The sequence below is a fragment of the Platichthys flesus genome, chromosome 1, assembly GCF_949316205.1.
Source record: "Platichthys flesus chromosome 1, fPlaFle2.1, whole genome shotgun sequence".
NCBI lineage: Eukaryota > Metazoa > Chordata > Actinopteri > Pleuronectiformes > Pleuronectidae > Platichthys > Platichthys flesus.
In genome coordinates, this window is record NC_084945.1 from 10,537,996 (window position 1) to 10,565,639 (window position 27,644).

Below are 27,644 nucleotides of genomic sequence, written 5' to 3' on the forward strand. Positions count from 1 at the left end.
ATAAATGTAATTATTTTATTTAGTGTCTACTTCTTATAATGATCACTATCAGATATGCTGCAGGGTTACTCGTACTACATACATGATACCAATGAAATTAAAAGCAGAACAACACACAGTATTTAAATATTTATTTATTTAAATATTTAACAACACAACCCTTTGGATTTTCTTATTCACAAACCAGCACAGAGCCTCTCAGACAGATACTGTGTTATGTTTTTCAATCTGTTAATTCAATCTCTATCTGCTGCCTAATCACCAACATCGTGACACGTCTTTTGAATTTCAACCTTTAAGGCCTATTTCAAAATGTACAACGTAGAAAAGTTTCCTCTGTTGATGGAGAGCAGTTTAATTTCTCCTTTATTTCTACCACACTTCGGTTTCAGCCTGGTCAAAGAAAACACTCCACAGCAATTTACTCATGTGAATACAAACACAGTGATGCTGACCTGAATGTGTTTGTGTAGAATCAAAACATCGAGATATTTTGTTGCAGTTGGCAACTCAAAATCTCCCTTAGTTAACTTTTTCCATAAGTGTGCAACTTGAATCCGAACCTGTGTGTGCCACAGTGCATCTGCATCCAATGATCCCACATCTGTTCCAGGTATTAACACAGAGTTGTAGAATCCGAAAGACAAAACATTTAATTGTTGATTACACACAAAGTAAAATGCTGATTAGAAGCTTTTTTCCGTCTTCTCTTAATGCAAGTCAGAGACATCCTGTTTAAAAAGACTTGTCTTTATTGCTTCCAGGGTATAATTAACTGCGGCACACGACTAAGAAAAGTAATGGACTTCCTCCCAAAATAATCATTCTGCACTGGCTGCACATTTGGACCTACATCAGATGATCAAATGGCTCCGTGCACTGGAAAATAAGTGCAAATGTTCATTTGGACAAAAACGTCTGCATGGAGTTCTGAGAAGCTATGATTTCACCTTCAGTTATATAAAGCTTCAAAGTGAGGGGACAGCGCCAGGTTTCATTAAGCTCACCCAGCCCCTGCTGATCCGCTGCCCCGCCTTCAACAAACGCAGTATCTTGAAAATACTTTTGCTACATTCACTTCAAGATCAGACTAGCTGTGGATCCATGTCGTCTTCACTCTGTTTGCGAGGAGGTGGTTGAGGTTCGTCCTCTCCTGTGTCTTGTTTGTCCCTCTCAGCTTCCATCCAGCTCTGAGGCATGATCATCTTCTTGGGTCCGTGAGGGGACGGGCCCAGCAAAGCTTCGATGTCATCATAGTTCACCACCTCACGCTCTAACAGGGCATTGGCCAACTGCAGAGACAGAAACAGACTTGGTGTCACTAAGGCCCCGTTCAGATCAGGTAATAACATGCGTCCTGAGTGATCCAATCACAAGTGGACAGAGCTAAGTTCTCCTGTGATCAGATCTCACTTCACTGCTCTAAATGCAAATAATAACTACATCAATTGTGTTTGTGAAAACCAGATTATGTTTTTACCAAGCTTACAAATGTGTCCGATAATACTGTTAATGTATGTGTGTGTGTCTGCACGAGTGAGACATAGAGAGAGAGAGAGCGAGCAGAGTCAGGAGGGGGTTGGATGTATAAAATCAACGGTACGAGGAGCTTTTATGAAGAAAGATCTGGAAAGGTATTAATTAGATGGGGTGATCAGTGTTGTGTACGTTAACACATGTACTTAGTGTAGAGCACTAGTGATCAGATCACTTAGGAAAGAAGTTAATAGCAGGGTTAAGACAACAAAAAAAGAAGTAAAGTCTGACCAGTGTCAGTTTGTCTCTGTTGTCCTGTATCAGCTTCTCCGTTTGTCTGTAAGCGCGGGCTATCAGCAGCTTGGCCTCCTGAAAGAACAAATTCACATTTAATAACATTCATTGTGAACTAGATCAGTTAAACAGGGGGATGATAAAGTCACTAGACCTACTTCAGAAACTCAGTTAACATTACGGCCTCATGAAACATAAATAGCTAAAGTTAAAAAAAATATCAACATTTCAAGGATTTTAAGGTGATAACCAAAACTGATTGTGTCGACTTTCACAGTGTGCTAATTTAAGAACAGAGAACTAATCCAATTTTAGAAAACTCACGAGGTCCATCTGTTGCTGCAGGCCCTGGCTGAAAGGACGACGCCCGACGGCACCTTGCGCCTCTGTCTCTGGGAACGAGACCTGTCCGACGCTGTCACACATGCCGTACTGCTTCACCATAGAGTAGGCCACGCGTGTCACCTTACGCAAATCATCCTGAGCTCCTGGGAACACAGCGGAACATTCAGCGGGTGTCGGGGTGAACCACACAGGAAAGTAGTATTGGTTGTGTAGTCGGATATTTTTAAACAATTTCTGTTATTTAATTCTTGTAGCAAGAATAAAAATCAGATTTCATGTCAGGAATATTACAAAAAAATGATTTGGTGATTTTAAAACTTAGGAATGTGGAAAAAGTGAGAGTGAAAGCTATGAAGAATTTACTTTGAAACAATCAGCAGGATAAGTGAGGAGAGTTTGTGAGAAGATGAAATGCACGTGAACGGGCTGTGGGAGATGTACCTGTTGTAACTTTGTTAAAGGTGATAGCTTCTGCCGCTCGGCCTCCCAGAGCCATACACATCCGCTCAAACAGCTGCTCCTTGGTGAACAGGTACTGGTCACGGGGCAAGATCTGAGCAAATCCCAGCGCTGCATTGGTGCGTGGAGCAATGGACACCTGGAAAACACATCAGGTGATCCATCAGTAACTGTAAAAGTTACCGTCTTCAAGGCCTTTCTATGAGTCTATGCATATTGTGCTAACATTTATCAGCCATGAGAGGGTTGCTGCTGTTAGTGAGTCAGTCTGTGCAGGTGTGTCTCAGTAAATAGATTTTGTCACCTCAATCACAACAGCCACAACTTCCTGCACTGACTACCCACAGCAGAAATCTTAAAGATATTTTCATTCATAATTTTGGCTACACAATTTGTACTCATTCATAGATAAGGTTGGGATGGTGGGTCACTCCGTCTGGCAGCCAATACCGTACTAATTGAGCGTTCCATATTTAACACTTAGTCTGATGCCCTGGTCGATTGGGCTTTGACTCATAGACGTGTAGAAGAGGATCTGGTTCATTGTTCTACTTTAATATAATACACAATTGCTGCAGCTTTATAAGTGTCCTCAAAGTCCTCTCAAAACATTAACACAACACTGTAAAACTTTTTTTATGTTAGGGGGGACAAGTCTTCCCCACATCAAGCAGCAGACATACACGAGTGTTTACCTTCATGACTGCCTCTGTGTGCTCAAGTAACCATCCCACTAGGGCATGTCCAGACTCATGGAAGGCAACCACCCTCTGCTCCTCTTTACACAGGATCTTACTCTTCTTTACACTTCCTGAGATGACAAACACATAAATGTCAGATTTCAGAGTAGCAACTGAGACATATGAAATGTGTTGGTGTGCTGCTTGTACTTTGGTACCTGCTATTACTCTCTCCACTGCGTACTCAAAGTTGAACGTGTGGATGGACTTGTGTCCCTCTCTGGCAGCATGCAGAGCGGCTTCATTGCAAATGTTAGCAATGTCTGCGCCTGCAGAGAAACAGTTGAACAGGGAGTTTTCATATTTGTTGGAGATTTTTGACATTGGGGGTGCGTGCAATTCTTATGTTATGGCCACAGATGTTCATCGATTTACAAGAGGACAGAACAGTAAACATGCGTACCACTGAAGCCTGGAGTAAGCTCAGCCAGACGCTGAGAGTAGAAGTGAGCTGGCTGCGTCAGCTTCAGGATCTTCAGATGCTGCTCGTAGATCTCCTTCCTCTCCTGAGAGACAACAAGGGAAATGAAACTAATGTAGGTGTGTATGCGTCTGTTGTCCTGGTATTACATGTTGATACATTGTACTTTAGATTGTACAATAGAACAGGTTAATCGAATACTAATGTTCAGGAAAGGAGTAGTTACAAGCAATGGAAAGTTTTTGTTTGTCAGGAATATATCTGAGATTGTGAAATAAACTATAGTTCACTATCATTCAACAGATACAGTGGTTTGTCAACAGTTAATAAACTCACAAGGTTTTGCTTTACAATAGTACAAAAAAAACATGTTGATAGAGATGTTCCACTACAGATACCAGCATCAAAGTTGCGTTTGATACTGCAGAAAATGCTTGGAAAAGCATTGACAAGTACACAAATGTAAGTTCCATTTTTTAAGTTTATAAGTAATCACCCAAATAAAACTTCTATTATCTTTTCGTGTAAATTGCTTCTTCTTCTGTTTTTAGAGCAGTGAAAAAGACTTGATTTCCAGTACTGTAGCGTGAGACAGAGCTAGTAAAAAATGGAGATGAGTACTGTATCCAGGAATTCAGTTTCAAATGGTGGCACTAGTTAAAAGGTCTTTTTTTCTAACTTCATGAAACTGGGGCTACACTTAACAAGTTTTAATAGGAAGTAACTGTTGTGTATTCAGAGCTTAATTTAGATTTGATAACAATCATAACTTCCATACAGGGCTAGTACCATACAGCTGTTAAAGTATATTAATAATAAATGTTTTTATGCAACTACGTCAACTCATTATTGAAAAGACACAAAAAGATAGAAGTAAGTGCAGAACAGTAACTACACTTTTTTAATTGAAACCAAAGTGAGTGTATAGGTCTACCTGCAGTGTCGGCATGTCTATGAAGATATGCCTGTCCAGTCTGCCTGGTCTCATGAGAGCATTGTCCAAGATGTCTGCTCTGTTGGTGGAAGCGAGGACGATGACATGGTCTGTCGTTCCCATTCCTGTAGGAGGAGTTCAGCGTGTCATTGTTCTGCCTCTGATTAAAAAACAGACTGCTCTGAAGTCCCAGGTTTTACTCACCATCCATCTCGACCAGCAGCTGGTTGAGGGTCTGCTCCTCCTCATTGTTGGAGAAGCCGGACGTGTTGGTCGAGCGCTTCTTTCCTACAGCGTCGATCTCGTCGATGTAGACGATGCAGGGCGCTCGGGCACGAGCCTCCTTGAACAGACTCCTGACCCTCGCAGCACCCAGGCCTACACACACACACACACACACACACACACACACAAAATAAGTCAGATCACAACTGTAACATACCCACATCTAATGTGCCATGAGAAATTAACCTTCTGATAAGCCTGCCATGAACCGCCATTATAATTACCTCCAATGACCTCCACAAACTCAGAGCCAGCCATAGCCAGAAAGGGCACCGCGGCCTCAGTGGCTACAGCCTTAGCCAGCAGCGTCTTGCCACAGCCTGGAGGACCCAGCAGCAACGCACCCTTGGGAACCTTGGCTCCCAGCTGGAGGTATCGTTCTGGATTCTGACAACACACAAAATCACTGTGGTGAGCAGTGCACCGCGATCTTAAGTGTTCAAAGTTTGCATTGACATCCTGTAGCTAAGAGGGACTTAAACCTGAATCTAAATCCCTTTAGATTACTTAATTAATGAATATTCAGGGGCTAATATATCATACAAGAGTAACATATATTATTTGAGTCTGGTTTCTTACCTTGAGGTAGTCAACGAATTCCTTTACTTCTGTTTTAGCCTCGTGCAGCCCTGCTACATCTTTGAAACGTACACCTTTACCCGACTTGCCATCCACAATGGTGAACTTGGCCATCTTCAGCTGATTCTGTCAAGTGTGTTGTAATATGCAATTAATACGCATGATAAAGCAGTGAAAGAGCCAAAAAAAACTAAATGTTAATGTGCACAAGTAAATTTGCTAATGTAGTGTCAACTCACAAAAGCACTGAAGCCACCTTCTTTGCCACCCATGCCCGCAAGTCGAAAGATGTACCAGAGAATAGCCACGCCAATAGCTGCCATCCCCAGAGCATAGACTGCACTGTGGAGAGAAGAGATGAAAGGCATCGTATCAGAGCTTTGATCTCCTTACATCAGTGTAGGAGAAAATCTAAATCAGGGTTCAAGACACTAAAAATAGAGCTGGAGATGCCAACATCACAAGTCACAAACATAACCACATAAAAAAAGAAACTGTTCATGGTTTATGGTAACAATACATAATAATAGTGACTGGCTCTTTATGAAATTACCAATGAGTAGAAGAAGAAGAAGAAGAAGAAGAAGAAGAAGAAGAAGAAGAAGAAGAAAAAGAAGAAGAAGAAGAAGAAGAAGAAGAATCCAACATAATTACAAGTTCATTGATTAGCTTTTTGTGATTGACCTTTCCTTTGACACTATTTGGAGATAGCTTTCCTTCAGACAGCAGGAAACAGCTATTCGATTTTAAGTTAACGTTGAGGTCATCTTCTTACTTTCCGAAGAATCCAGTACGTTTGTACGACACCGGGATCCTGTCTTTAGCATTAATACTCAGCTCCTCTTCAGCAGCTCGTAGCTTCTCCTCAAATTTGTCTATGTTGGCGACCTGCATTCTGTACATGAGTGCCAACCTCTGCAGAGCAGGAAACATGGAAGGAAATGAGAGGTTAGCGTACCATGGTGCTGCGAAAGCTCTGGGGCTAATTACATGTTTGCATTTATCCATACATACAGGCCTCCCAAAGATTACTGCGCCAGGATGAAGGTAGATTTCTACGATGTCACTCTCAGGAACAACTTGCACACGGGACACCTCCCCCTTGGCCAACATCTCATTGACAAAGTCGTTCCAGGAGATGTTACCACCGCTGGTGTTAATAGAGTTCAGCAGGCTCATGATGAGCGCGATGATGAAGAGCGTTCTCAGGCGCTCCCTGTACATCTGGTCCTCTTGCTCACGCCGTTTCTTCTCCTCTGATAGGCGAGGAGGAAGGAAACAAAGAATATCACAGAAAAGCATTAAGATCACAACCGGATGTTGTAGAGTTATTGAACGGCCATCCGGCAAAGCAATTCATCACTTACCTTCATTTTCCTCTGGAGTTTTTCCCTTCGGTTCATCACTTTTTTTTTCCTCTTGTTTGGATTGAGACGTACTGAAGAAGTTGGTTGACCCTGATATCAGAGTGTTTTGAATCATGAGTCAGTCACAATAAATAAATAAATAATCATATTCAAAGTAAGGTTATCATAATTGATTGTTTACCTAATAGATTGATCAAACCAACAGGGTTCCTCAGTAGGTTGTTCCTGATTAAATCTTTGCTAATTCCCAACAGGCCAGGACTCAATGGTCTGTGGAGAAGATTCTGAAAAGGGAATAGTGACATTAGGGTCATTCAGTGACAAATCTTCACACTTTAATGTCGAACCATCACAGATTTGATCTGACATGCTGATTTCATCACGAGAAACTGATGGGACTGAAGATATGAGAATGAGATATGAACTTTTTTAGGGTACTCTATTACTTTGACTTTGAAGCTCTTATTTACATATACAGTAGGTCACGTGGTTCTCATATTGTTTTAAAGCTCTATTCCAGCTCGATATTTATCCAATTATAGAAGTTATAAACCAACAACAGTGTGCACAAAATCTTTAAATGAAATTATGTCTTATACTGCCTCACCATGCATAAGCAATATATAAACAAATTGAACTTACGTTATATGGCTATCGGTGAAGACTATATTGTGATGCTTATTGATATCAATCCTACGTGTTGTGTGTGTTAATAAAATTGTGTGCAATGGAAACACCTGACTCTCTTCTATCAGTTTTCTGCATTTGACTCACATTGTGTAAGACAGTTAATAACAAACCACACGTTAGCTCGGCCTGTTTGAGGATTCATGATGTGCTGGTCTCACCTGGATGAGTTGCTGAGGCTGACTCGTCACTGTCCGCTCGGACTGGGAAAGCAGCATCTTTCTGAACAGGACATTTTGAACCCTATCGCTGCAGATCGTCCTGTTAGCTAAAGCATGATCGCCTCGCCTCGACAGTAACCACAGTAAACGTGAACTGTGTTTACTACACAGACCAAGACGGTGCTGTAACAACCGAGCGGCCATGACACCAGTGCTCACTGACTTTGTCAACTGAACAAGTGTTACGACATGGTTATTAATGTCGCATTAAGCTGAAAGTCAAGCTCTGTTTACCTCTAGCTTGGTGCCGCGTTAGCTAGCTTGATTGCTATGTTATTCAACTGTGCAACAGAGCCAAGATGTCAGCGGAAGAAGGAGGGACCTGGCTGCAGACAAGATGGCGAACCTCAAACCTCTGCTGGCGCAGGCTCAATAGATACCCCCTCGACAGGAAATTATGCAATCCCAGCAGCGGAAGTGGATCTTCTTACTTTTTCATCATCGTGAAGAAAGTTTATCTTAACACAAAGATGTATCTAACTATAAAAACTTTATTCATTAGAAATATTTTTTTACATCGAGAGTCGATACTTTGCATTATGTAAATGTATACATTTTTTAAAGTTGATTCAACAGGTTCTGTAAAAGGTTTCCAATTTTTTTAACTAGGATTGAAATGAAATTTAGATACAAACAACATATATTTGAACACTGTAAAAAACGTATCAAGAATATAGGCAATAGTTAGATATACATGTATCAAAACAAATCTTCCATATGTTTCCTTAAAACAACTGATTTTTTTGTTGCAGTTTTCAATGAGAATAAGCATAGTTAACAATAATATCTGAAATGCTAACTTGAATAACCAGATATATGAAAAATAATTCAAAATTGTCCAGTTGTGTGTTTATATATTTTTCTTGTTTAGTATTTAGTTTTTGTGCATGTGTGTGTATTATATGAAAACCATTTCGTAATATATATCCTCTTGAGTGCCATGAATAGGTGCATGTTTCTCAACTTTATGAGAAAGTGCAATAGGGATATAAATAACAAGTGTTTGTTGTACAAATGTGTCTTTATCAGTGTGGTATTAGGCAGGTTTAAACCACACTGTTTCTATCGTACTAAATGTCATGGTACCAAGAATTTTTAAAAGCATAACACTTTTTATTCAGCTAACTATCTGCATTTCAATGTAGAATCTGAACTTTTTGTTAGTATAAATAGATTTGTTGACATAATGGTTGAACAGAGAACCAGGAGAGGGCACTATTGGTTAATTCATGACCCAGAGCTGTGGAACGTCTCGGTCCAGTTGTTACTTGTAAATATTTTGTTTACAGCTGCACGAGTCTACTGGTAAAAACCCTAAACACGTTTGTGACTGTGGATCATCGTGGAGCTCCGTGTTACTAACAATGTGCCGCTAATTATTACCGATAATAACCAGAGCAGGTCGTTTTATTAATCACTTTTAACTCCATACTTTAGAGGATCACAAATCATTGAACTTTACGACCAGTATCTTTTCAAACTAATTTCCAAACAACTGCAGCGTGTAAGTTCTCGTGCCCCCATTCGTTGCTGTAATTAACGAAGGGAAGAAGGTAATGTTTAGCGACGTGTACGGGTCAGTTTGAGTGACTTGTGAAGTTAGCGAATGAGCGTCCAGGATCTTTCTGCGAGCCAATGGGATCCTCTGTTCCATCCCCTCTACGTTTCAGCTTGACGTTGGGTGCGTTCGATGTTTTCACCGACACGCTCCGATCTCTCGCGAACTCGGTGTCCCCCTTACATATGTGACCTTTATTTGAGGTCTGATTCTCTCCATTGAATACGATATATAGAGAGTAGTAATGGCCCAAATATATTGTGTACACTGGCATCTTAGAGTATACATTTGTGAGAAGTTAGATCAGCATAAATAGCTGTTACTAAAGAAATTTGTAAAATATCTTAGCTAGCAGCATTAAGTGTATTTATAATTATTAGGTACACTTTTGAAGGATACATTAAAGTTCAATTGACCTTTGAAAAATATATATGTATCAACAACACCACAAAAAAAACAAATGACACTTTGTCAATATGCATCACGGTTTGTAAAGGTGTTTAAAAACAAGCGCACCCGATGCTCGTACGCCATTTCCTTTTCTCGGTCTCCAATTATATAATGTAGTGTGGTCCATTGCGCTTGAAACTGTGCGCGTCTGTCAGCCACGTTGGGGCCCAGCTCGCGCTTATTGTGAACGTGGAACGAGACGCTGAGTGGATCCAAAATGGCGTCAGTTTCATAGAGCGCGGAAACGGTATCCACCCACAGCAGCGGAGCCAATCAGAGCGCTCGTTTTTATGTTGGAGCATTTCCGCCTCGCACGTCCACACAGCGAAGTCAAAGGCCGTTCGAAACCCGCTCGAATGTGTTGGCGGAGAGGATTAAACCGAAAGAAAATATTGTCTTTTGATGGTTTACGATCACCACAGCAAGCCCGGCGTCGTGCAAATGGACTGCTAAAGGTTCCGAGTTGGCGCTGGAAACGAAATAACTGCGCAGTAAACGAGCTTTCGTGGATATTTTAGTGTTTCTCCCCCCCCACCCCCCGCTGGAAGCCTGTTCGCACTGTTTTCACAAGCTAGCGCTACTAGCCTCGGCACCGCGGAGCTGCGATGGTCGTCGCGGGTTTTAGCGGATGTGTCCGGGCCACTCTTTACTGAACCGACGACAACAAATGGGACCATCCAGTATCGGCCGAAACCATCGCGGCATAGACTAACCTTTAAGAGACATTTCTCTCTTTGTTTTTGTGGGATTGAACCCGAGGTAAGTCACATTTTACTTTGCACAGTTTAAACGTGAACAACAACAAACTGAGTATTTCTAGTCCCCCTGGTGACGCGGGTTGTTGTTTGGTGTAACAAAGGTCAACTTTATATCTTCAATTTACTAACGATTTGGAAGTATTTGCGTCATCAATGGAATAATTAGTTCTCATTGGTTTTTGCCACGCTGCTCTGTTTATGTAATACATCCTCCCAGCTGCTTGTTGAATGACGATAATCTGACCAGAGATGTAGGTTATTACGTGTACAACACCACCTGGCAATGTTTTGTTAAACGTAGTTTAGCTGACATGGGTGTGATGGGTGTTGCACGAGCAGAAAGTTGGTGTTTTTAAACTAAATTCATATGTTTTGAGGGTGAATCTGGTGCTGCATGCCTCTGCTCCATGCATGCGCGTATACGTACTTGGAAGCCACCAGAATAAAAAATCAGCCTTGTGCATGTGTAGTGGGAGGCTTGTGTGTGTGAAGCGATGATACATTTATTTATTACTCTGTACAATAAGTTTAATAGTAATGTTTTGTTTTGTGCATACAGCATTTTAAATTTTTCAACGCTCACATTACCATTGCAGTTTTCAATGATGAAAACTGACAACCTCAAAATGTTGACCTGGATTTGATTGTCACATTGCAATGGTTACTTTGCAGGTAAACAGAGTCAACACCACTAGCCTATCCAGTTATGTGTGCATGGCGTCATAAATTGCTGTCACCATGTCTTGCCCATTTGCTGCTGTGTTCCTGCCCTACAGAAGAATTGATGTGTCACGAGCCTGTGTGCAAGGATGGCAATGGACTAGATTGTGAGAACTACACAGCACCAAATATTTACGTGCTTTGTAGTACTATTTAAAGAACGGGTCTTTATAATGCCCACAGGCTTTCTGGAGTTGTCAGTAAATAGTAGACCAACAGTGGGCTGTATGAATGGATAAGTGTCAGTGTGATTACCAACGCTGGTTAAGTGGATTGCCTGTGTTTTCTGTGGTAAAGAACATGTAAAGGAGGCACAGCATGGTTGGATTTGAGAGACTAGTTGCAGAAGGAAACTGAGTGTGGATAAAAACCTCTCTACTTTGGTGCAGTACCAATGCTGAGGAAAACACTGCAGTGCCGCTGGTGGTGTTTTCCACCAAGATACTGAGAGTGTTTTAGTTTGTTGGGGCGTTCATGTTGACTACACTGCAGAGGCAGTGATGCATATGTCTGTCTCGCTTGAGCTTGCGTAGGTCCTATTTTTCTTTGCTATATTAAAACACTAATGTTCGAATGGCATCAAATGCTCTTCTCAGTTACATGAAGATGATGAGGATTGGGATGTAAATATAATCAAGGCTTTATTGCATAAGTCTTTGCAGAGGTTATATCTTGTGTGTTATTATTCATCACTGATGTGCTCACATTGTGAAAGTATGACAACCCCAATACTGATTTAAAATCTCATTGCAATTAATCTTTTTGGCCAATTTGGACAGTGTCGTAGCAACATTTTATATTCTTGACATTCTGTTAAATTTCACACATTTTTAAGGGTATGCAACATAGTGGTCTCTTGTCTACCTTTTACTGAACTTTTTCCTTTTTGAAACAATTTACTAGTGTTTAAGTGTAATTTATGATTGTATGCAGTATTGAGTATTGATCCCTGAATTAGAAATAATGATCCATCTGTAATGTTTACAGTAAGCACTGGGTATTTATTTTATTCCAGTCCCTTTTTGAGACTTTCTTAATGCCAAGTACTTATCTTGTCTCATGTACGGATAATTGCCATGTTGAAGGATGCTCCTGATCTGTATGTCTTTTGGCCCTGCTATAATTGGTACCATATACATAAGGCATATCCTCTGTCTGTAGCAGGAAATTGAGATTTGTTGGCATCAGAAAGGGCTGTGGTTGTAGCTCCAGGATACACATTTTGTGTCGCGTAAAAACAGGTAGCAAGTTTCTGCCCCTCAACTGTTGTTGCTGCGTATTTGTAGTACCTTGAGTAGAAGGTTGAGTATAAGGCAAACACAACTGAGTAAATTCATCATGGCAAAAATACAAATAGTAAGAAAAGAACCAGATACTTTGCATTGCTGTATTTGGACGACTCGACAGGGTGAGGATGTACAGGGGTGTACAGGATGAGACCATGTATTCTATTAATATTGTTATTATACATACATATATATGCGCTGTAACAATATTCCATCCAAAACCACGATCTACACATCCACGGTTTCGGTTTGCAATACGCAAAGACAGAACGGCAACACGTCTCCCTGCCCATCCCCAAGCGCTGCCACATCCGCAGCCGGTTGCTTGTGTGCATATGTATACAGCCACACTCCAAATTAATCACGCAGAATTGACCAGTAGCATCAAAGCAATTCATGTCAGAGAGGATCATTTTTCTTACCTTTACAAACGTGTGTTTTAAGGTTTGCGTGTCGCCCCGCTCGAGTGCAGATGCCCCGTCTTTGAAGTCGGGAGGAAATCAGGTGTCTGAGCCAGGTGGAATCTTAATGCCTTGTAGAGGTTTTGAGGTTTGCTGGTAGGGATGGGCATTCTATTATTCGAGAATTTATAGGCTATATTAAAATGCAGTGAAAATAAAAAAAAACAGTATTTCCTCATTGAGATCTTTATTACAAGATGAACAACTCTTGTGGCAGTTAAACGGGATCCGTTCAATGGTTACACTTGAAAATATGCGCTGCTGTACTCTTAAGCCTCGATGAGAGAGCAGCTAGCTGCTGAGAGCTAGCTAGATTTGACGGTTCTCGATCTCTCAGTCCGGTTGTTGGCACGTCATCACTCCCAGAACCCCTCACCCAGACCCAGCTCTGTCCGGGTTCCCTTCCCCGTAGACTGAGGGTTCGTGTGCGGACATGAAGCCGAGCAGCGGAGGCAAGCTCTGGGCTTCTTCCTCCAGCTGCTAACATCCTCACTGTGCTGCGTTCCAGGCAACTCAGATAATCGGACCTCCTACTTGAAGACCATTGGACTCCTCAGTCGCTCAAGGAGACGTAGAGCTTTGCAGTGTTGGCAGTGAGCGCAACAGAACATGTATTCGTTTTAATGATGAAAAAATAATGTCATCAACGAAATTCTTAATGATCAATTAATTGATCTCCGATTAATTATGACCATCCCTAGTTGCTTGCCAGTTTATGCCGGATTCACATGTACATATTATATATATGAACGCTGTTGTTCTGGCTTCTCTTTCCGTTTGCTTTCCTGAGATTGTTGGTTTGGTGAGATCCGCAGTAAACCTCGAAACAGATTGTTATACCTGTTTTTTGTAGTTTGAACTGGATTGAACTGAACTGTGTTGGGCCTGTGAGGGAAACTGAAACTGACTATATACAGTATATATATACAGATTGAACTCTGGACGTTGAGACTGTGGGAGACCCACCTCTACATCGCTCCTATTCATTGGTTATTTTTGTTTACGTAGTTTCACGTGGAGTCATGTCCGACATGTTCTTTAGTGTTCTTCTGTTTGCTGCTTTTTTTTCTTACGAACCCACTACACACTCACTCCAAAAAAAACGAGAGATGAACTGAACTCTGTCTCAAAAACCGAGGGCCGAACTGATACGCATATAGTATAGTCAGTATATATATTTGACTACATTTACTTGAGGAGATAGTTATTGTCTATTTCTGCACTCGTTATACAGTCAACAGAAAGTTAATCTTAATTTTGATAATTAGTCATTAAAGTAATTTAATAAACTAAATGCCAAACTGCTGATTTCTGGTATTGAAAAGTAAGTTGTTGTTGTTGATGGAAAAAGGTAATACAAGTAGTCGCTGAAACGCTGTTTGTCTGTGCCATCACACTAAACTTTGTAGTTTTGTTTATGTATCAGTTGTCTTTCCGGGAAAGAATAGGCGTTACTTTTCCTGCTCCCATGCTCTCTTTATAAGATCTATTATATAATGATAAAATGCGTAGGTGGCAGACACTGTACATGTTTCATTTAGCACTTTCTGCCTTGAATATTGCTGAGAAACCCTCTCTAGGATCAAATGGAAGAATACAATATCTCGTGCTGGTTGTGAGAAGGGGGGAAAGCATTTTGCTGCAACTTCAGCACTCACTCACTCTGCCTGCGCTCTCTGTATCCAAGCTCTCCCCTCCCCCACTTTGCTGGGAGTGTGGTCCTTTTAGGTAAACAAGCATGGCTACTCCTGTTTCTTGCCTCTCTGTCTCTGCCTTGTTTTCTCTCTCTCTGTCACTCCCTTCTCTTCCTCTCTTTTCAAGTTGTCTAAATCTTTAATTGCTGCTGTTTTACCAGCACAATCTCAGCAGATACTCAAATGGCATCTGAAGCCCTTTGAAATTCAGACTAGTCCTTTGCCCCCTCCTCTATCCTCCAAGCAAAATGGAACAAAATGGCGGGCCCCAGTCCTGCTGTTTCCCTCTGGGACTGTAGAGCCTTATTTTGGGGTTAAGGAGGTCCTGGTGGTTGACAGCATCTTTAACTCATGTGAGGTTGTGGTTACTTGCTTGCCTTCCACTGCACCACTCTCGATAATATTTCTCTTTCCTGAGTCGCTTGAACATCAAACGGACGGGTTCTCTATTCTGGCATTCTGCTGCTTTTCCAGAAATGTGCATTTACAGACTTGGCTTTTGATCTTTCAAATTTAAGCTTGAAGAAGGAATATTTTATGCCCTAAATTTCAGAGGTACATTACCAATATGCCTTGTCAGGCTCTCAGGCCCCCAGCAGGTCTCCAAACCTGTATAATACACAAGTTTGCTCCTGGGGGGTTTGATACGACTTGTTATTCTTTCACAAATAAAAAAATCTTTAAAATGGAAGGGAACTGATCTTGTGTATTTGAAGGTTATTAGGTACATGCTATAGTAAACAGGAAGCAGATTGGCAATTTGTGCAATGAATTGTTAATGAAAGTTAGCGTTAGCATTGCTTTTCATACAGTGCTGGAAGTAGAGTCATATGCTGCTTCTAAGGATTGGACTCGGCAGATCCACCGTATTTTTTGTGGATGAGGTGCATTTGTGTCTGAGTGAGACGCTCCACATGTTCTACAGACAATATCGGCCTGACTTCCTTCTATAATGTCTGTAGAAACCCAGGAGAATCTGATGTGTGAACACAGCCAGGGATCCCCATCTGGATTTAGGTGCAAGTGGGGGAAGAGGACCCATGCAAGTTTGTAGAGATACGACCTGATGATGGTGTCTGGGTAATGTAAACATGATCACGTGATCTATGCAGTAGGGATGCACCGATCCGCTTTTTTCACCTCCGATACCGATATCTGAGGTTTAGTATCGGCCGATACCGATCCGATACCGATATAGAAAAACAGCGCGAAATGATGGTAACAAACAGTAAGTTTCATTGGGGGGAAAAGACTGGGATCATGAGACTTGACTTAAACATTTCTTTCCTATTTTTTATAAAACAAATAAACAGATATAAATGTACTGAATTACTTGTTTATTATATAATTGTGCAACAGTAAAACAATCTTAATCACAAATATATAGTGTGACTGGTTCAGTCAGTGCAATTAGGGATTCAAATACAATGTAAAACAAAATAAATAATAAAATTTAAAGCTGCAAGTGTGAAATGTAGCCTCTAGGTAAACTCCGTGACCAGTTTTCCGGGTTTTACCCAGAGGTCAGTCTTAAATGGCTTTACAGCCATGAATCAGATATGAATCAGGAGTGGTGCAAATCTTAAGACAACACTAGGTTCTTAGTTTAGATGTGCCGGAAGTAGCATGGGATGATGCATTAGACCATACATGGTAGAAATAGACACTACAGGAAATGTCCTGAGGTCAGTTGGCCAGGTATGGGAGCTGATGGCAGAGACAGTCTGTGTGATGAGTCCCTCAGGGCTGAGCTGTTATGGTCTGCTCAGCCTCTAGTTGACACACAGCGAAGAAGACAGGCTTGCTTGCCTAGTATCACTTACCTACTCTGTCTCTACTCCTGAATCTTAAGTCCCCTTTTTAACCATTTGCCATGACTAAGGTATCAGGCTAACCTCTTAACAAGCTGTGTTATAAAAAAGAATGTAATGCAAGCTTTGCAGTGATAAATCCACTACTGAAATATATTGTGATCTAGCTCATGCATTATACACTGAACAATTAGTGAATAAAGCTTTGTTTTGAAGTAACCATAGCAGTTGTTGCTGACAGAATCCTAGATTGGTTTAGTTGCATAATATGTAGGCAAGAAGCCGGTCAAAATTAATATTGGGTCATTTTAACACTTTTGCTGAGATTCGTAGGCAATTAGCTACAGCTCCCAAATGCAGATTGGAGAATGTTATCTAATTGATGGTAGACGTGATATATGAAGCAGTTTTGTCTTTTGTGTTCCCCATTACTACAGAGATGGAACAGGATTTTGCGTTGTGTCTGTAACCAACCTTTGTAACCCTGAGATAAATAAAATATGTCTGGGATTATTGCCACTTTTAGAGATTGCTTCATGCTGTCTACTTGTGTGCTCTGAGGCAAATGGCTATATCAGTTTTCTTTAAGCCGTCTTGTACCCAGACGACCGCTTCATGTTGGACATAAGCTATAAGCTGAGACAGGGGGTAAGGGTGTTGTGACAAAGTGTCGGGTGGGGGAGGGTAGAGGTGGTGTGGCCTGGCTGAATCTCAATCACAAGGCCCTTCAGCAGGGCTGGCCTTTTGATGGGCCAGCTGCAGCCATTCATCCACCCATTTACATTGAAATGCAACAACAGGAAGGGGGGAGGGGAAATACTGTGGGGAGATGGGCCTCTGCGCTTGTGCAAGTGGGATGTGAATGAAAAGCAAAGGCATACCTAAATACCAAAGAGAGGAGGTCCGTCACTCGGGGCCCACGCCCCTGCTAGCCAATGCGTACTTTGTTTTTCACCCAGCATGCTGTGGGGCAGTATACTTTACACAAAGGATCTAAGCACCCTTTTGACCGGTACATGCATTTGCAACACTCAGCTCTTTTCCATCTTTACAGCCAGGCTAGTGGCTATAAAGAGATTGTGATTCATCCCACTGTCCGCTTTAACAGGACTCTAATGTTACACCTGTTGACCGTAATGCTTTTTTTAACTTTTTCGTTGGTAATTGCCTTCAGACGGATGATTTACAGATGCTAGTTGTTCATCAAGACTTATTTATGAAGCTTGTAAGGGCTGTGGAATTTAAAGTTCTTGTTCCCGACTTGCTGTAATGGAGGCCATGCTGGCTATTGGCCGGGAGAAGAAGCTTGTTCTCATTACGAGCTTTAGACACACTAATGAGGCCAGTGTGTCATTTTTCTGAGTTCATGCAGCTTTCCAGGATAACTTGGATGTTTTCAGAGGTGTGCATGTGACAGTGTTCAAGAGGCGTTTTGGGGGACGTGTTAAATTCAAATTCATACTGGCAGTAGTATTGCATCACTAACCACATCCTTATTTATGTCAGGTAAACTACTACATAGGTAGCCCAGCTAGAGGGCTGCAGCAAAACTGACATAACGTAAATCTGGCTAAACTTTTGCAGCTACACAATTCATTGTCAGCCAGCAAAAATACTGTTTTGGAATGGTCAAATAAGTTCAAGCTTACTTTCTAGGTAAAATTCTTGCAAGAACAAAGGATAAAGACCTGCTGTAAAAGATAAGTATTAGGAACTTTAAGAATTTACAGAAATGCCAAATAATAAAAATAATCCTATTTTTTTTGTGTGCTAATAATCTTAACATCGGGGCCAGCTGCACAAATGTAAAAATCCCTTTTGATAAAACAGAATTGGTCGGCTGGATCAAAATCATGTTGCGAAACTGTCACTATAGCCATTTTAAGACATGACCTGCGGGTAAATTACGTAGAATAAGATTTGCTCCACACATGCACAAAACAACGGGAGGTTCTCTGCACAGACGCATCACCACAGCATAAAGTCCTCCGCATAATTCAAGCCAAAGGTACCGCAGGCGGGTAAAGCGGGCCGAGGCACGAAGCAACATATTACCTTTGCTTTGGAAAACTTGTGATTGTCTTTATAACACACAGACACCAATGTCAGTGTTGCACCCCTGAATAAGAATTACATAACTTGAGTCAGAAACACAGCAAGTTTTCAGCATTTCATCAAAGTGATGTCTTGTTGGAGGACAACTTGTATTGATCAAAACCTTTGTTTTGACGTTAATATCATGCCTTACATAACTTTAAGATTGCAGGAATGGTACCTGTCAACCGAGGCTGATGAATATTTCTGGGCCACTGCACCAAGGCCTGCATCAGATCATTATTTGATGCTCACAAACCCTTCTGACAACAAAAACAGAGATATGTCAACTGAACCATCTGTTCTCTATGATCACATATATTTACATACAGAATGGGTGATCACAAAGAACTAGGTTGGTCAGATATTATTTACCCCTTCAACTCATATGTCGTCACCTTTGGCTGAAAACCCAGCCTTGAGTTGACATTGTATTCTACTTTTATCATGTCTTTGAAGTGTTGAACATAATGCAGTTGCCTTTTCACAGAGATACATTTGCATTACATTACACAATGCAGGTTTCTGACATGTATTCTCTCTTTAGAAACATATTTTGGGGATATAAGGTCTGACTGAGATATTAAAGATGTCTCTTTGACTCAAATAGTTATTATTGCTGTTGAACCAATGCTGTAAATGCGTCATGGTACCGAGTTGGTAGCTGTAGTAAACAGTTGAAGCTTGAAGGGTAGGTGCTGCCAAGCATGTACATCAGCAACGGGACATGTACATTTCAAGGAAAAAAATCAAAGCTCAATGATCTTTGAAAATGTATAAAGCAACGGGATATCACTAATTTTAGCTCGTCCACTTTGCTTACTTCATACGTTGCTTTAGCTTGTCAAACTAGGGCACTGTAAGTAGTGTTTGATGCTTTGCTTTGATTTGCTGTACAATAGTGTGAGATTCAACGTGAGCTAATTCTATTTGTCAAACACAACAGTTGATGCTACATCTGAGTGTAACTTGTCAGAGAAGAATTCAAATATTTGACGTGCATTTGTGTTTGAACAACCTACCATCAAATCTTAAACACAACTAAGCATTGGATGTTTGTCTGTTTCCCACAATAATAATATCAACCGATAAAATGTTGTAATTCAAGCAAAATACAAGAAAGCTTAAGTTGCTGCCCTGAATGGTTATTTATAAGATATTGTACAAAAAATTCACCCTAAGTCATCGAGAAGGTGAGATTGAAATGTGTCTTTTTGGGGGGCAGGGGCAAGAATTAGCTTGTGTGTTAAACTAGAGAAGTCAAGAGGGAGTGGAAAAACCATCATCTTCATTCAGCCTGCACAGGGACTTTCCCTCCGGAATATGTGGCAGCACAGAGCACATTTTAAAGCTACAGGCCACTATGTGTTTGGCCCTTGTATCGAGCCTTGTACGTCCACATTGAATCCCTGTGTCAGACATTGTGAAGGTAATTCGCTGAGGTATTTGTATTGCCCAGAAAGGCTGTAGCCTAAATGAGAAGTGGAAAATAGGAGAACAGGAAATATAGAAAACATTTGAAGTTGGCCTCGAGCTACCAATAATCTTTCCAACATTTCACTATGTTTTTCTGCCAAGGCTTCGCAAAAGTCATAGATCTATGATTGGGTGACTACAGTTAACCAGACACTGATCTTCTAAGTTCTTTTGATGCAAGAACCTTCTTCCCTATAAATACACTTCCTTGTTTTTGTGCCCGTCTCTGTGTTTGTGAGGGCGTCTGTGTGCATGGTTGCGTGTGTGCTTGTGCCACTCATACTCCCTGCAGTGAATCTTTTTATAGAAACAGCAGCCAGCAGTGTAATCTCTGGCGTGGATGTAGGACCGCCTTTTATTCCTCCTAATTACTTATGCAAAGCCATTTCTCACCCACAATCACTGCATAGCCTGATGGAAAAAGGTGAACAGTCAAAGGATCATACTTGTGTTTTTGCATGGCTCAGCACATGTTCTACAAATTGTCTATACTTTGTTGCTGCGAGTCCATGTTTCTTTTCTTTGAATTTCAGTGCAGTTTGAAGTGTCCATGTATCGTAACAGTTTTGTTATAATACATAAATAATATAAAAGAGGAAACTTAAGCTGGCAGACAGTATTATATTCATGTTCTGTGGTGTGAGAAAACGCACCTGGAAGACAGGAAGCCAACATTAGTGTCGTAAAAACAGTATAATGAATCGGATGGCTTCCTGCATTAAAATGCCTTCCTTTGTTGCCAGCTCTCTCAAGTTAAATTTAAAGCCCCCACATTAAACCATCTAAATAATGGAAAAACACAGCTCCTGTAAGCTGTAAATGCGCACATATTTTGCCTCAGGCGTTTCATCTCAAACAATAAATGTTAGAGGCTATGATTTGGTTGATGTCGTGTTAAGTTTCCCAAGGTTGTGATCAGTGATAAGTATAGTTGTTGTTGGTTTTAGTTTTTAGGGACCATGTGGTTGTTAAAGAAGAACCTCTTTTTTGCTGCATATGTTTTATTTTGTAATTATGAAGTTATTAGTGGCTATTTTTCAATCATGCAATAATTCATAAATCCAGTTTGTCTGTGTTGATTGGCAATACACATATACACCTACTTGTATTCACGTGGAACAAATCTATCAAATCTCACCATGTTGTCTGTATTTCTTGGACAGAACAGATTGTCTCTTGAACTCATCCCTGTGGTGCACTGTTATGCTGATCTCTCACACACTTGGATCAACTCTCCCCCGATCCTCTCTTTCCATACCCAACTAACTCTGTACTTGCTCCTCTTCTGCTTCCACTCAAACCGTTATAAACCAACATTTGGCCATATATGCTGGTTTTTAAATGCAGGCAACCCCAATTACTCTATTTCCATTGCCAGTAGACACGTTTACTTTACTTTATGTAGCAAGCAGCACATAAGCCAGTGAGTATGTTACAGCAGTACCTATTTAAATAGGTTAAATCTCTTAAAAACATGACATCAACAGAACAATGTTTGGCAACTGCTTTGAGTAGAGAGGAAATTGAATTTAAGTCTGATATGGCAAATCGTCTCACAAGCTACCAATTGAGGTGACAACTTTTATCACCTCTTAAACAAACATCATTGCATTGCTTTTGATTTTGAGTTAAATGTTCCTTTACTGAGGAATAATGCCAGCTTTTAGTGGATGTTGGTTGGGTTTTTGGTCCAGTGTGAATATAGCCGCTTTCAGACAAGACCTCCAGGTAAAATCCGGAGAATTGGCTATGGAATTAACCCAGACTTTGCCTTTCACACATGCACAACACAGCGTGAGGTTTTCTGCACAGGAGTATTCACAACTGCATCAAATCCTCAGTGTTATTCAGGCGAGAGGTGCAGCAGACAGAGACAGGAAGTGAAGTATTAACTCTGCTGTGTAGATCACTTGATCATGTTGTGTCACCGCTTTTTCACCTGGGCATGTTTGTTTTCTTTTGTTTTTATCTTTGTTTCTCACAAATGCACCTCCTCCGGAGAAATTCAGAGGTTCTGCAGAGTCCCCTGCAAGTCTGAAAGCAACTTATGTCAGTCTTTGCAACCCTCTCCATATTTTTTAACACTGCATCCTCACATGCCCATCCTCCCTCTCCCATCCCTGACAGCCAACCATTTCCACCTCGATGCAGTAGCCCTGGGTCCACACAAAGCTCTGCTTGCAGGAAGCTGAGGGCATTGGACCTTACTGTTTGTCTTGATTCCTTCTTCAACAAAAGTCAAGACCTTTTATATACAGTATATCCAGATTTATGAAATGCTGAGATTGTAAAGACTATTCTTTATTGCCTTTGTCTTTCTTGTTGCCTCCTTCAAGCTGGTTATGTTTTCAATGCTCTTTGTTTGTCTGTTAGTTTGCAGCATTTTACAAAACTGTTGGACAGATTATAATGAAAGTTGGTGGAAATATGGGGACTGGTTCAAGGAAGAACACAATACATTATGATGATGATGTGGACCAGGAAAGTTTTCTCTTTCTTAAATGTTGCATCTTTTTTGACTATTTAGATTTCCCAGTGAAAAAATCATTGATCTTATTCAAGGGGACTTATATCTGTAAACATGCAACATTTAAGAGAGAGAAAACTTTCCTGGTCCACATCATCCATGTTTTTGTCATAAATGGCCACCGTCCTGAGTCCTGTGTATTTCATACCTCCACAGAAGAGTTGTCACCAGCTTTTTATCTAGGGGATCAAAGCCCGCTTCAGCAAGCTTGTGTATGATTTGTAGTTTCCCTCCAAGGAGTGAGAGGAAAAAAATATACACTACGCTCATACCGTGTGTGGGTGTGTGTTCATTCATGGAGTTCAATGGCAATCGTTGTTTTCATAATAGTGGCTTGACAGCCGCAGTTAACGTTGTTACTTAGCATGTTTATATTCAGTGGCAACCCTTAATCGGGTCGTGTTGTCTAACACATCAACCTACTGCTCTTGTCATTTTCCCACTTTGTGCACTGTGTGCTTTGCACTACTTTTCACACACACTTTTATTTATGCACGCCCATATACAGCAGATGACTTTTCTTGGAAATCGAGCTGGCTACTCGATTACGGTATTCCGCAAATAGTGACCACAGCCCATCTTTTCCTAGACTGCAGAAAGTAAAGCCTTGATTTGAGGCTGACTTGTTTTAGAGATATACTTTATTTCTAATTCCCTGCGTTTGATAAGTATATTTTAATAAGAAGCCATGTCTGCTCACTGTCCAGGGCTCAGCTGCGGTGTATGCTCCACAAACACAGTGAATCATAGCAGCTTCAGAGGGAGGAGGACATGAGGATGCATTGACTACTTTGACAATTGCAATTTCAGGAATGTTTACATTCTACTGATATTTTAGATGTCTTTGCATTGAGAGATTATTGATGTAAAACTAACTTTTGCTGCTCTAAAATACTATTCTGATATGACTACTAGTCATATCAGATGCTCCAAATAATGTTTTAAAAATAAGTAATTTAACTTCTTATAGTAAAATACATGATCGTATTGATATATTCTTTCCCAACTATAAATTCTACCAGAGCTACCAATTTTGAGCTTTTCACTGCTAAGGACACCCCTAGCTGACTTATTTTTCTTGCGCGCTTGTTGCTCTGTTTACTTTTGTTAAACCCCTGTTTTCTAAGGTTTTTAAATAGGTAGAAATGCCATTGTGGCAGAACCTTGTCATAAATGAGAAATGGGTTATTGACAATATGGCCCAACAAAATACAATGACGAAAACACTAATGACTTTTTGACAATGGTACAGTCATCCTGCATGATGGTATGGTGGAATTTGCATTGATAGAAATCTGAGTTGCACGTCCCTCTGTAGAGTTGGAGTGTAGACTTTGGTTCACTTTGTGTTGAGACAATGTGTGTCAGCTGGAAATGTGTATTAAATGCCTACTTTTTAACTGGCACAGAATTGTGTGGGTGAACGGATGGCCGCAGGCTTTCAGAACAGTCGACTTGTTTTGTGGTGTTAGAGCATGTGCGGCTGTTTATGTCGATAATGTACCAAGTTCTGCTACTCCTCCATTTCCAATATTCATAGGGCTCTATCTTCCACTGCAACCATGGCAACTGAAAATTAACAATGGCAGAATTGTGGAGATAGGTGTTCTTTGCAGGGCTTATGTTAATGCCGATAATTAATAATCAGGGGGACCGATAACTGACATGGTTATCAAGTGATGCGCAAGAAATAACGTTAAAGCATATGATTTTCGTTTTCCTAGTTAGGTGGTATAATTAAAGATCAACAAAAGAACTTTACCTTTACGTCACCTATCACATTCAAGTTAGCTCTACGAGACAACAAAGCTTACGTTATAATGTCCGTAAGCTAGCCTACCTATAACCTATGTTAAAACACCATCTAACTTAGGGTGAGTAATGTTACGTAGGGTATATGGTGGCTAAAATGAGTTCCAGTTAATCCAACGTTACTCAAAAGATATAGCTGTCACTACATACATAAACTTAACTGTAGGCTGTATCGCAAGTGGGCATATTCAGTGTAACTGGGAAACTCGGCATGTCATCATAGAAATAGATGTGTGGGTTTCACTCTAACACACGTCACTTATGCGCAACAGTTCAAATAGGATGACGTCCTATCCAAAATTATATAATTTATTGCCGTCTTTAAGGCAAACCCTTTGGGGTAGCATCTCCTCCTATGCAGATCTGTGGCTAAACAGCAACCAGTGTAAACAGCAAACAAGCGCTACACACAGAAAAAAAGCAACCGTTCCGTGGTGCAACAGCAGCCAGTGTGGTCCAGGCAGTTCTTTTGAAACATAGCTCTGCTCTTCGATCAAAGTTGCTCCAGTCTGAAATGCGTTCTTTTGCGTCGGTCTTTGATAGATGTGATGTCTAGGAAATCAGATAATGCTGTTGGCGGGACATTGCTCGAGACCACAGAGTTGTCAATAGATATTTTAAAATTAATTGATATTATCGGCAATCTGATAAAAACAATTAAAGATACAGATAATCAATAATAAAGAAGCAATATATCGGCCCCGATAATCGTCCGGCCAATAATGGATCAACCCCTTATGGAAATGCTCAGGTTGTGTGTGAGGCTGAATGACATAGCGAGCTTTCTTGAAAGAAAATCAAATCCCTGTAACTGAAATGTCTAACTTTCCAACGCTTATTTATAATGCCATTGTTAAAAAGCACACCGTATTCAATCGCTAAATGACGAAATTTCACAACTCAAATATAATCTAAAATGCTTTCTGTTGTTTGACCATTTTGTTTACATTTGGCAACAACTAGATGCCAATGTGGGACATTCTGTATCTTGAATTGCACTATCATAATTACGAACTGTAATGTATTTTAAGCCATCAGTAGTGTTTGAAAGGAGCATATATGCCTAAGACACCACAGGCCTCTAGAGAAACCTGTGTAAGTGCAGAAATTATTGTTATGTCATAGTCAGTTGACAGAAAATGGATGTCTTATACATTTTAAAGTGTATTTTCAAAGTCATAACTTAGGAAGAACACATTTACATCGTCTGAAATGAAGAGCAGTGTTGTTGATTTTTGGATTTACTGATAAAAACCTGGTTGTGGTAGTGGTGAAATCGATAGCCTATAGATTTAGTGCTGATGTGGCTTGGCAAATGCAGACAGTTTGTCTTGAGATCAGTGATTGTTCAGTTATCAACATTAATTGCATAATAAATCTAAAGCCACACTCCTTTCTTGGCTTGTTCTGCATTCAGAGGTCTTGTCTATGCAGCAGTTCTGGCCATTGCTTCTGTAGCATTGCTTTAAGTTGTTTATATGAAGTCTACAAGGAATTAGCAATAGGAAGTTGATTAACTTGATTTAATAGAAATTAGACTGGGTTGCTGTTGGTTTGTGTGCTGCTGTCAATGCTTGTCAAGAGGGTTTGTGAGCACTACATTTGTAATGCCAATGTACAGCCATGAGTTTGTAGTATTTTGTTTACATCATCACAAAATCAGACATTGTGTGTTTATTTCTGAGCCATAACCACTACAATTTTAAATAAGACGCAGAAGGTGAGTGAGATTAATTTTTAATATGTCAGATGCATAGTTTATTGGTCAAATTCTAAATAACCTTATCAGACTCACAATCGACATAAATGCAGTATTAAAATAACACATTTTCTGTAATTGGTACTCCTGTTACCACCTTAATGCCTGATTTAACAGTAAGTCAAGCCCTTCAATCACTATTCTAAACTAACATTGCTAGTAAAATGTTAATCTGCTGCCAAATAACTCTATAGTGAACCTACATTATTGGTTATTAGTTTGCTGGTGTACCTTTAATGTACAGTTCGGCTCAGATAGAGGGAGAAATGAGCTGGGATTGAAGGACTTGTTGATATAAAAAAGTAACAGGCTGGGCCCAAAGCTCTGTGGCCAAAGTGGTGTCAGGCTTTTGGAGCCCACTCTGTCAAAAATTAAGGAAGCTTCTTTAAATTTGAATCAACAAGCCCAAGCTGTAACTATACAAGTAAAACTTATATGCTTTATTTGGTTTTCACCCATTTTTATTTATATTAATCCTTGTGAAGAATAACTAGGTGCAACGCCATGGATGTTTCACCTAATCAAAAAGGATTGAACTAGCTAGGGAAGAGACTTATTGGTTTAGCTTCTCTCTTGTTGATGAGGTATTGGATTAATTTACTTGATTATTTTTAATGAAGCAGCTCTTAACAGCACTATTATGAATGTTTAAACAAGCACCGTGCTGTCATTGCTTCTTCGTTTTCATTCCAGCTACATCAGAAGTTACAGTATGGCGTACAGTATGATTTCTGAATTCCATGGGAATTTGGAAAGTGTTATCCTTTGTTGCACAGCCAAGCTGAGGATACGTTCATCTGCACACCCTGTATATTAAGAGCACATGCAAGTTTCTGCTTGAGCCCAGCATTGGAAAAAATAAAGCATCTTTTGAATGTGAAGGTTTTTCCCAGTCCAGAGAGCTTGTTACCTTGACAACAGCAGAAGATTCGCAGCAAGGGGAACTGAGCGTGTGAGCTGAGCTTACAGTGGCATGGCTGTGCTGAACAAACAAGCGCTGTCGCTAACCATGTCACGAGCAATGCTGCTGCTGCTGCGTTTCATTGCAGCTCTTCTCCACTCCCTGCTCCTCCTCCTCCCCCTCCTAACTCCTCAGCCTTGATTTTATATCAGGCTTTTATTTGGCTGGTTTGAGCCGAATGCTCCTACCTGCATTTGCTTTTATATACCTCTCATTGTTAACATCTATGCAGATGTTTTATCTAGGGATGCACCGAATAGAGAATTTGTAGCCAAAGCCGAATAATAACGCTTGGCCGAATATCGAATACCGAATATGGTTAAGTTTTTCATTATTTATTTTTTTTAATTTGCAAAAATAAAATACATAGACATGATTTTCAAAGAAAGTAAATATTTAATAACATTTCTGACATGTTGTGCAAAAAGTTGGCACAAGTCTACTAAGTAACAGTAGGCTATAATGTAAA

At 40.4% G+C, this 27,644-nt stretch overlaps 2 protein-coding genes across 2 annotated transcripts in view; one reads left to right on the plus strand and one right to left on the minus strand.

Annotated features, from left to right (window-relative positions):
- Nucleotides 1-117: 117 nt before the first annotated feature.
- spg7 (SPG7 matrix AAA peptidase subunit, paraplegin) lies at nucleotides 118-8,118 on the minus strand. Its single transcript, XM_062382127.1, has 17 exons — nucleotides 7,749-8,118; nucleotides 7,082-7,184; nucleotides 6,901-6,990; nucleotides 6,548-6,789; nucleotides 6,309-6,448; nucleotides 5,773-5,875; nucleotides 5,534-5,659; nucleotides 5,179-5,341; nucleotides 4,874-5,047; nucleotides 4,670-4,794; nucleotides 3,718-3,820; nucleotides 3,473-3,583; nucleotides 3,270-3,385; nucleotides 2,557-2,713; nucleotides 2,095-2,258; nucleotides 1,768-1,845; nucleotides 118-1,292 (listed from the first exon to the last, which is right to left on the minus strand). Exons 1-17 carry the CDS (start codon nucleotides 7,950-7,952, stop codon nucleotides 1,086-1,088), a joined length of 2,406 nt encoding a protein of 801 aa, XP_062238111.1. The 5' UTR covers nucleotides 7,953-8,118; the 3' UTR covers nucleotides 118-1,085.
- A 2,027-nt stretch (nucleotides 8,119-10,145) lies between these two features.
- The window catches only part of ankrd11 (ankyrin repeat domain 11), an 87,171-nt gene continuing 69,672 nt past the window's right edge, over nucleotides 10,146-27,644 (plus strand). The window contains exon 1 of the mRNA XM_062382153.1: nucleotides 10,146-10,575. The gene's annotated coding sequence lies outside the window, so the exon portion shown is untranslated. The remainder of the gene's footprint in view (nucleotides 10,576-27,644) is intronic.

Bases quoted from the DNA above. Each gene is read 5' to 3' on its own strand.
- spg7 (XM_062382127.1), bottom strand. From the start codon at position 7,952: ATGGCCGCTCGGTTGTTACAGCACCGTCTTGGTCTGTGTAGTAAACAC. The intron at 7,185-7,748 runs GTGAGACCAGCA...TTCCCTTTTCAG, and splicing joins AGCCTCAGCAACTCATCCAG to AATCTTCTCCACAGACCATT. The intron at 1,293-1,767 runs GTCAGACTTTAC...CTGTCTCTGCAG, and splicing joins ACAGAGACAAACTGACACTG to TTGGCCAATGCCCTGTTAGA.